General features: G+C 34.6%; 2 protein-coding genes and 1 long non-coding RNA gene across 3 annotated transcripts; 1 reads left to right on the top strand and 2 right to left on the bottom strand.

Moving 5' to 3' along the window:
- Window positions 1-409: 409 nt before the first annotated feature.
- On the bottom strand, window positions 410-1,174 carry LOC128041970 (uncharacterized). Its single transcript, XR_008197179.1, has 2 exons — window positions 1,059-1,174; window positions 410-782 (listed from the first exon to the last, which is right to left on the bottom strand). It is a non-coding gene; the product is annotated as an uncharacterized LOC128041970 (long non-coding RNA).
- Window positions 1,175-3,073: 1,899 nt separating this feature from the next.
- LOC105773298 (PHD finger protein ALFIN-LIKE 4) lies at window positions 3,074-5,974 on the top strand. Its single transcript, XM_012595052.2, has 5 exons — window positions 3,074-3,397; window positions 3,536-3,568; window positions 4,151-4,379; window positions 5,024-5,156; window positions 5,470-5,974. The coding sequence occupies exons 1-5, from the start codon at window positions 3,301-3,303 to the stop codon at window positions 5,737-5,739; spliced, it is 762 nt and encodes a 253-aa protein (XP_012450506.1). The 5' UTR covers window positions 3,074-3,300; the 3' UTR covers window positions 5,740-5,974.
- Window positions 5,975-7,925: 1,951 nt separating this feature from the next.
- On the bottom strand, window positions 7,926-9,924 carry LOC105773981 (uncharacterized). Its single transcript, XM_012596249.2, has one exon. It carries the CDS (start codon window positions 9,200-9,202, stop codon window positions 8,144-8,146), a length of 1,059 nt encoding a protein of 352 aa, XP_012451703.1. The 5' UTR covers window positions 9,203-9,924; the 3' UTR covers window positions 7,926-8,143.
- Window positions 9,925-10,344: the final 420 nt, after the last annotated feature.

Below are 10,344 nucleotides of genomic sequence, written 5' to 3' on the forward strand. Positions count from 1 at the left end.
TTCAAACATTAATTGAAGCATTTATTTTTAATTAGTAGATTTAGATATCCACAAAATTCATGTAAATTTGAATAATAAATATCCAAATCCACTCTAAATCTACTCCCGATAATAAAAGCCTCCAATTAACCTACATTGAACTAATTGTTTTTCTTTAACAAATATAAACTTACCTCAAGTTAAAATAACTTCCTACCTAGTTGTCACTTTCATCATTGGATTTGGTTGATTTTGGTTGTGGTTGTGGTTGTTACTTGTTTGACTGCTCAAGCTTAATTTTTCATTTATTTAAGTGTTGATTACATCATATTTTGAGTGCTCTCTTGTTCCAACTTGTGTCCTGTTCCTGTTGTATTTATGATTTTTTGTTTTGTTGTTACTTTTCCCCAAGTAAAATTACTCAATGTACTAGGATTAATGTAAAATATTATTTAAATAATTGCATCACTAAAGACTCGAAAATACACATTATTATTTTATTAATAATTTTAATAATTTCTTAAGAAATAAATTAGAAGTTATAACTTATATAGGGTGAGAGTTAAAAAGTCTTTCTAAACCCTCTGTGACCCTTATTATTTACTTTATATTGTAATACCTAATTTTTGACCCGGGCCCAACTAAGCCTAAAGCCCAAACACATTACAAGCTCAAGTCACTAACCCAAATCCCAGCCTACCCCTAAGCAGTGGCTAACAGCAGATTGGAGCCGCAGCAACTAGCAACCGTTCTATTGCCCACGTTGTGCTTGCACGACACACCTCATTCACGTTCTCCTTCACCTGCAATAAACCACAGACAGTAGGTGTAACTGAAAAGGGAACAAATTGTAAAAAAGGATTTGGCTATAAAAAGCCAATGAATTTTTATAATAGGGGGTTAACAAGTTTTGTATTGAAATTAAAGAAAATAAAAAAAGAAAAAAACAGAAAAGCAAGGATTTTAAAGGTGATTTTCCGGGTCTATTTTTTTTTCTTACTCACTGATTTCTTTGTTTGTTTTTTTTTCTTTTCCTTTGCACACCAAACAAAAATAAAAGGAGGAGGAGAAATCCTTACCAAAAGAGGCGCGCCGTCGACATCTTTGCTTCTCTTCGTCCAAATCGAAGTTGGAAGGGGGGAGTTTGGCTTGAAAACAGAGAAGGTGGAGCAGTCCTTGTGGTGGCTGCTGTTGCAAAAAAGGGAAATGATTTTAGGGTTTTAAAATGGGATTTTATAGGGTTCAAAATGGGCCATTTACTAAATTGGTCCCCTTGTTTTTACAGTTTTTTAAATCATTTTTATTTCTTTTAAATTTCGTAATATGTTTTATTTCTGTTTCAAATTGATCCAAATGATGTGCAGCGTTTTGGGCAGTTTGGGTAAATTTCCCTTTCGGTCCTCTTCCCATTGTGCGTGTTTTGAATTGCTCCCTTTCTCGTTTTCTATTTTTGAATTTAACCTTTAAACTCTGTTTATTTTCAAATTAATCCTTAATTTATCATTTTATATATATATATATATTTTTTAAATACTGTTAAATTGTATTATTATTACTGTATTATTGTTAGCATTTATTATTATCACGATTATTTCCATACCAATATATATGCATATATGTATCTTATTATATAAATATATATATATATGAATATATTTTAAATGGTTTTAAATACATATGCATAACTTATATATTTTATTATTACTTTATTCTTCTTAGTTTTATTACGTATCTATATTTATACTTTATAATATTCATATAGTTTTTTCGTATTTTATAATGCAAATATATATACATTTTTATAATATGTAAGTACACACTATTCAAAGTTGTTATAAATATATTTTTGCATTTTTTTATATATATATATATATATATATATATATATACGTTTTCATAATTTATTAATATATTTTACTTATATGTTTATATACCTATCCATATTTTATAATTTATTTTCATAACTTTCATACATGTTTTCATATATGCATATACATATCTTTAAAATTTACTTATATATCATATTTTATTTTGTGAATACGTGTACATATAATTTAAATTAAGGTAATGGTTTCATGTTATGCATTAACATTTTAGCATATTTTTAAAGAAAATATCTTTTGGTTTCGTCAAATCATTAAAATCGTTTTTAAAATTTAAGTATTTGGCATTCTTGATTCCCGAGAAAGATCGTGTCCTAACTTACTGGATTGTGATTATTTTTCGATGAATTTGGAAAACTAAGTATTTATTTTGTAATAAATTCACAAAGATTTCGAATAAAAGCTTATTCTCGGGAATCCAAAAATGTCGGGTCCTAACTTACTGGCCGTGACATTTCGTGATCTCGAAATAAGAATTTCTAAAACAAAAGGCAATGTTCTGCATTTGGGAAATTCGAGTGATTGTGCCCTAACTTACTGGGTTTCGATTTTTCTCCTTTAACCCAAATAACTGAATATCCTCTTAAGTTTTAAATACATTAGTTTTAAAAATCAAAAGACGAACTTGATTTTGAAGATTTAAAAATATTGTGCCCTAACTCACTGGGTGTGATGTTTTATTTCTTTGAAATAAGAATGTTTATCGTTTTAATTCATTCACGAGTTTAAAATTTTTTATTTTAACTCTTTTCAAATTTTCGACATCAAGACATAAAATAATCAAATTTGGTACCGATTTTTGGGCGTTACGAGGGTGCTAACCATTCCTCATGCGTAACTGACTCCCGGACCTGGTTTCTCAAATTTCGCAGACCAAAATCGTTTTTAAGGTGAGCCGATCACACCTCAATCAAGGATCGGTGGCGACTCCAATTTTTGTTTTTAAAGTCGATAACTTATTTTTGTTCTCAAAAAATAGTTTCGACATAAATCATTAATAATCATTTCTATGCTACAATTATATTCTACACCATATAACAAAATTTGGTCTGTTTGTTACTAAATTACTAAAAGATATACATTAAAACACCATACATATTACTATTTTAATCAAAATAATATTTAATTATCATCTCGAAATGTTTTTATAGTTGAAGTAATAGAGTTTGGGCCAAAAGTGAGAAAAGCCGGGGTGGGTGAGGTTCACGGACTCTTCCTTCCCTTATCAAATCCGCTTAATTGAAACTCCCAATTTCTTTCAAAATTCCGCTTCCATCTCCTCTCTCTCTTTTCCTTCCTTTTCTCTTCACCCACAGAGAAAAGGGGTCTCACTCAAATGCTCTGCTACTAAAAACCCATTTTTTGCAATCATCTTTCCTTCCTTCTCTCTCTCTCTCTCAAACAAAACCAGTTCTCTTCCAAAGAATCAGTCTGGGCTATGGACGGCGGTGCTTCCTATAACCCACGTACAGTCGAAGAAGTCTTTCGAGATTTCAAGGGTCGTCGAGCTGCCATGATTAAAGCCCTCACCACTGGTATCTCCCTTCTCTCCCTTTTTTCTTATTCTTTTGTCATCTTCTTAAAAGAACGCCCCCTTTCTTTTCTTTCTTATCTTTCTAAGTTTGTTTGTTTCTTTATGTTAATTACTTTTTCGGGTGTGGTGTTGCTTGCAGATGTGGAAGAGTTCTACAAGCAGTGCGATCCAGGTACTTGGTTTTTATTTTTATTTTTTGAATGGAGAATTTATTGTTGGGTTTTCTATACCCAGCTTCATTTTGTTGAAATGATTTATCTGGAGAATTGAAGTTAAAATTTTTATTTTCAATGTCTTTTTTAGTATAAATGAAGTGCATGCAATGTTATTTACGATTATGGCTTGAAGAACACTATCAGTTACTGAACAGCGATTTTTCTGCTTAGATTGAACTGTCCCCTTGAAAATAAGAATGGATTGTTTTGAACTAGGAGAGGGATCTATATGTTCAGATGAGGTAGATTTGAATATTTCAACATTCTGCTTTTTATTCCTCTGGAATTCTGTTTTACAAATGTAGACCTTTTTTTTTTCCTTTCTTATAAAATAACTATAGTTTTTAAAAGTCGGCGAGGAAAAGAATTCTTGTTTGCTTGTTCTCATTATTAGATGCTTATTGGTTAGTTACATGGCTTTAATTTGGATAAGAAAACGAATTCCATTATAAGATGCTTATCACGATTTTATTCGTGGTACCTTTGTTTGGTTCTAGATGCACAAAATGCAACAGAGTTAATTAAAACTTTGATTACAGAAAAGGAGAATCTTTGCCTTTATGGATATCCCAGTGAGCAGTGGGAGGTGAATTTACCTGCTGAAGAGGTGCCTCCAGAGCTTCCGGAGCCTGCACTGGGTATTAACTTTGCCAGAGATGGGATGCAAGAAAAGGACTGGTTGTCTTTGGTTGCTGTACACAGTGACGCGTGGTTACTTGCTGTGGCTTTCTATTTTGGTGCTAGGTTTGGATTCGATAAAGCTGATAGGTATATTTCTCCTTCCCTGTGTGTTGTCTCCTGTTTTGGCTTTATACGCCATTCTAGATGTGGATAAGCGAAGTTACTCATTGGCATGCAACAGTTCATCCTAATAATTGATTTGAGTATCTTGCATTTTTGATGTTTTGTTATTAATTGGTATTTTTGTACTACTCGCTACGTGTCTATGATGAAAATTTTGCATGCTATCTTTTTCGCTCAGCTGACCTTTCTTTTTTTCGGTGAGTGGATCTTCGTTTTATGGTTAATTTAGTACAATATCTAACATGTTTAATTTTGGCTAGAATTTTGCTACTTTGTTTAAGAAGCCTCATTAGTTGATTTGTTTTGAACACCAATTTATAAGGTTTTCCTTGAAATTTTATTGCGTTGACTAATTGAATTTCTTTCCAAAAACGCTAAAGCCAGGTGTTAACATAAGTTTTTCATCCAAGGTATGATTGGTCCGATCCTTAATCATAGGCCTCAGCATGAAGTGCTTATAATGTATGTGTACATAATATATATAGGCATTGAATGAATGAGCTTGCTTACACTGGAAAACTGTTTATCGGATTTGCATTTTCTATAACAATTATTCTATACTTTGAACTACTTTTTTTTCCTTAATAATACTGTTTAATGTGATGCAGGAAACGCCTTTTCAATATGATAAATGATCTTCCGACAATATTTGAAGTTGTGACAGGGGCAACTAAGAAACAGACAAAGGAGAAATCGTCGGTTTCAAATCATAGCAGCAACAAATCTAAATCAAACTCTAAGGTACGGATACATCCTTTTTCTTGCTTAGCTGTTCCATTAAATGTTAATCTGTGTAAATTTTAGGGTTAAGGCTTGGTTTGGATCTAAAACTAGTGTTATATTAATCTCACAATTTGGGAGGGGTTTATGGAGTGGATTTTGTCATTGGTTTCCAAACTTTGATCAAAATCCAATTTAGGTTCTAGAACGTTATTTTAATTATACAACCAATAGTCACCCTGACCTGAAAGAGAGAAATGACTTAACACAATTTCAAGGGAAGGGGACCTTACAAATTAGATATTCTTTTCCCTTTATGTTTGAAAATATGCAGCGAGGTTCTGAATCTCAGCCCAAGTATTCGAAGGCAGCAGCATCAAAGGATGAGGTTGAAGATGGCATGGAAGACGAAGACGATGAGGAGCATGGAGAGACGTTATGTGGGGCTTGTGGAGAGAATTATGCCGCTGATGAATTCTGGATTTGCTGTGATATCTGTGAGAAATGGTTCCATGGAAAGTGTGTTAAGATAACACCGGCAAGGGCGGAGCATATTAAGCAGTACAAATGCCCATCTTGCAGCAACAAGAGAGCACGGCCTTGACGATGGTTGTTGGGGTGGCTGTTTTATGTGAATTCTGGCATTGTGGGACTGCTAACTGTCTAGTAGGGGATGTAGTGAAGTTTGATGTTAGTTAATGTGACGTTTTAATGTAGGGGATCTGTGTTTTTACTTTTGATATGTAGGTGGTGAACTGGCTGTTTGATTTGATTATAAAATAGGATAATTATAATCAGTTATTTCTGCCATTGGAAGGGAGGCTTGGTTTATGTTTGAATCCTTCTGGTCTTTATATGCATGCAACTTGGTTTCCTTTTGTATAAAAAGGTAATGTGGATTGATGGATGAATAGTTGGGCGAAAGTGGGCTCAAACTATTGTTAGTGCTTTCTGTCCATGCGCCTCAAAGGAAGAGGATGGATCCAACATTGAACTTGGGTGAATATGCACTACCGCTCTCCTAGAGGCCAAAGCAACTGACACAAAAAGTAGGGGACTCGGCTTCAAAGTACTTCAACCTTATTTTTAATTAAGTAGGTTCTGTCCAGGGATTTTTTTTTTTTTTAATCTATGATGTCTTGCGTCTTTGTTTTTGTGGGAACCTTGAGTCCTTGGGTTTCTGTGGGACCTACAGCGGTTATGGAAGATTTGAATTTCTCCAAAAACTGAGTTTTTGGCACTGTTTTCATAACCAGACATGCTGGTTGGATCGCATTAATACAGAATGAGGTACCGAACTGATGGATAAGTTTTTTATATATATCCATCTGTGGCACTCTCTTGCATTCTTCTCCGCATTTTTGGTATGTTTAGGCTGTCTAGTAGAGTTTGGATGTCTGTTCATCTTTTTTCTCTTGCTCGCCTGGGGTGTTGGCTTCTCTTCTTTTCTTTTAATGAAATAAAAATCAGTTCAAACCAAGTTAAAAATATGGTTTTAGGTCGACTTGGTTTGATCAAGTTGAATATTGATTATTACTGAACTGTTTAACTTATTAATGTACACATCTCTATTTTTTTAAACATATTTGTAATATGTCTAATTCAATTAAGTGTTAAAGTTAGATGAGTTAAGTCTTGGTTAAAAATTTCCATCATGGTTAGGACTTAAGTTGGTTTGGTTATGGTCGATTATGTCGGACTCGACAACCATATTTTAATTTTAAAATTCCATTTCTTCCATAAAAGGTGTAGTAGGATTTATATATTAACAAGTAAAACCAGGCATTTAATATGTCATTTTCATCTTTCCTTCCAAATTTTTGCTATTTTTAAAGATGGGAGAAAATGCCAATCTAACTAGGTTATTAAAATATATGGTTCTCGATTAAGACGCCTCATCCAGCATGAAAGCCACATGACATGCATTTGCCTGTCGGCATCCGTCATTGTATACTCCTTTGTCTTTCAAAATTGTAACTGCAACTCCACAAAAAACAAGCATGAAAAGTGAAATCCAAACAATGGGTGTTTTGAGGATGTATTATCGGCTCAAAATATTGGTTATATTTGCAATTTTGCATGCCGTCTTAATTCAGCATCTCTCAATCTAAATAATAACCAAAAACTGCAACACCGACTTAGAAGTGGTCCTTAAATTGGCTTCAACTCATCTCAGCCGTTTGTTTCACTTTGGTCTCGGACAAATGTGCCTGTTATGGATAAAACTCAGACAGGAAAATAGAGTGGTGGGTGACAATGCCTGTTGTTTCCGGTTGGCTGCTCCATACACCTTCTTAATGATGGCAGATGCTTCATATTAAATCCAACGGTGCAAATGGGTTTTCTTATCAGCCCCTGGTTTTCCATCCCCCTCGCTCTTCCTGTATATAAAGGTTTAAAAATAGATGGAGAATGATAGACTAGAAAATTGTCGGGGGAAGCTATTGCCAATTATTTGAATCTTTGATGAAGAAGCATTTGATGTTCCTGTTTCTCTCCAAGAATGCCTTTTTGAGTAATGACATTATTTACTGTTTTCATGAAAAAGACAAGTTGACTGTCCAATCTCCCAATGATTTTACTTGGTTTCTAGTAAGGGTAAAAGTAAGTGACTGAGATTTGATAACTTCCATGAGTTAAAAGGACCCCAAAATAGGAAGCCTCAACTATTACCTTTTTGTCTCAATTATTTTTTCGCTTACTCGTTAGCATTTAATATTCGAGTATTTAATAAGTTAGAGGCCAGAATCATTCAAAGAACAATAACAACATTGATTCAAAGACTTGGGGTAGTGAAGGATTGAACCATGATTTAGATTGAGAACATGAAAGATACATAATTACAGCGAGATCCAGATGAAAAAAAGAAGGAAAAACTGCTAGATACATGTTTTACATTAATATGCAGGTGATGCTCATCATAGAAAAGCCAAAGGAAGAAAAGAATTTACAAGTGGTGACCCTTGTTACTAAGCAAACCGGTTAAAGCCCTCAGCCTCCCTTTTTTTTCATGGTGTCAATGGCTCTTGGCTCTTAGTTGATAACCGCTTCAAGAACTCATAGGTGGTTATCATGGTTGTTGCAGACAGAGCCATTGATGCCCATCGTGGTCCCAATCCTCGGTAACAAGCTGCCAATCCGCCTTCTTGAACTAGATTCCGCACTGTTTGCAGTACATTCAATGGTTTTCTTACTCCATTCTCTTCTCTATCCAGAACCTGTAATCTGGTCTTGATAGTGTCAAGTGGCATAGTGATTAAAGCTGAAATGCCACTAGCCATGGCTGCACTTAACCCTTGGACCGCCACCAAGGCCTTTGAATCAGGCCTAAAACCAGACCCCATCACAATACTTCCACTCTCATCTTTTTTACCCATAGAACCGAAGCCACTCCAAATGAGCTTGTGTGCAACAGAGTAAGATGCCCACCAAACCGCATTAGACGGTGCATATGTCAAAATCGAGATCCCAAATCCCCTGTATAATCCTTTAGGACCATCTGCATATAGAATTTTCCTAAACGCATCAAGACCATTCCTATATCTACAAAAATTCACATTGGGATTTACATTTTTGCTACAGTTACTGTCATTATATCCTTGAACCATTAGTCTCTGGCTCACAACATCAATTGGGGTCCAAACCAGTTGCGCAGCCATAGCTGAGCTCAACCCAGCAGCTGCATTAGCTAAAGCAGTAGCTGTAGTATCTGAAAATCCTAAACTAACAGTTGCAGTGCCAACACTGCTCTTGGTAACCTCAAGGGCTCCCATGTAAAGTGCCCTAGCTGGGATTGTCCCCATCAAAGAGGTACCAAAACCCCTGTAGAATCCTCTCAATCCTTCATATCTCATGATGGAGAATGACATTTTAAAGCAAGAAACTTGAGTAGATGAGACTTGTTGCCTAGTTTTCAAGACCACTACAGGGTAAAGAGCAGCTGATACACCTGAAAATAAAGCGGCACCAAGAAAAAAGAACTTGGATTTATCAAGCATGTGCCAATCTATATCTGCTGGGATATGAATCTCTGACCCTGAATCATCCTCAGCTGCACTTAAACTCATCTTCGCCACTTTTATAATCTGTTTAGTTCAACTAAGTAAAATCTGATTTCGTTTTTTTTGGGTTACCCTTTTCACAATCACCACAGTTAATGACAAACCAACTCAGCTCAAAAGAAGATTATAAAAAAGGCAAAGAAAATGGAAAATTTATGATGGGTTTTTAGTCTTATAGTATTTGGACTGGAAAAGAAAAGGAAAAATTATGACTTTCTTTCTATAGTTACTATTAGTTGTAAAATCAAAGAACAAAGAAGAAGAAGAAGAAGAAGAAGAAGAAGAAGAAGTAGAGGGGTTTTGTTGTTTTTCCTTTTTTTTCCTTTTGCGCAGCCAAATTTGGGATCGAACGTGGATCAGCAGAAATAAGTCAAGCATTTACTCACTATACGAAAACCCCAGATTTTATCTTTGATTCTTACCAGGAAAAAACCAAATCTATGCAACATCTTCAAGGCTTTTTGTTCATCTTCTTTTGTCGATAGGCAACAAACGAATGACAAAAACAAAGACAGAGAGAGAGAGAACACAGATCTCAAACGCAAAGAATCTAAAGGAAAGGAAAGGGAAAAGGAAAAGTGGAGTTTACACAGAAAGCGAAATGGATTGAGTTAATAAGAAGGAAATGGAAAGAGAGATGTGGCGAAATGGATAGCTTTTAACGGTAGGAGAGGAAAGAAGGACAAGGGGTATATGGATTTTAGCAAGGGTTTTTGGGGGTAGATGGAAGTGAACACGCGTCGCTGTTCATTTGGGGTTGCTTTATTAGCCTGCTTTAAGGCTCACTTGGTTCAAGCAGCTCAGCTAGTCGACTCACCCAACTCTTTCTCTTGCCACCCGACTTAACTAAAATTCCATAAACAAAATCCCTCCATTGACATCGGTTGGTTAAACTGGTGATTACCGAGGGTATAAAATTGGATATAGACTAAGGGTCCATTTAAATGATTGTTGAGATTATCTCGATTAAATTAAAAATAGTTATAGTGGTGAAATTAATTATTATATTGTTGAGATTGAATATTATAATAATAATATTAAAATTAATGGTGATATGTGTGTTTGGCTTTAACCATAGTAGTAACAGTAAGATTGAATCGAAAAGGATCGTTTAATTACAACAACAAATAATGCAAATTTTAAAAATT

Source organism: Gossypium raimondii, chromosome 6 (genome assembly GCF_025698545.1).
Source record: "Gossypium raimondii isolate GPD5lz chromosome 6, ASM2569854v1, whole genome shotgun sequence".
NCBI lineage: Eukaryota > Viridiplantae > Streptophyta > Magnoliopsida > Malvales > Malvaceae > Gossypium > Gossypium raimondii.

Bases quoted from the DNA above. Each gene is read 5' to 3' on its own strand.
- LOC105773298 (XM_012595052.2), top strand. From the start codon at position 3,301: ATGGACGGCGGTGCTTCCTATAACCCACGTACAGTCGAAGAAGTCTTT. The intron at 3,569-4,150 runs GTACTTGGTTTT...CTTTGATTACAG, and splicing joins CTACAAGCAGTGCGATCCAG to AAAAGGAGAATCTTTGCCTT. The intron at 4,380-5,023 runs GTATATTTCTCC...AATGTGATGCAG, and splicing joins GGATTCGATAAAGCTGATAG to GAAACGCCTTTTCAATATGA.
- LOC105773981 (XM_012596249.2), bottom strand. From the start codon at position 9,202: ATGAGTTTAAGTGCAGCTGAGGATGATTCAGGGTCAGAGATTCATATC.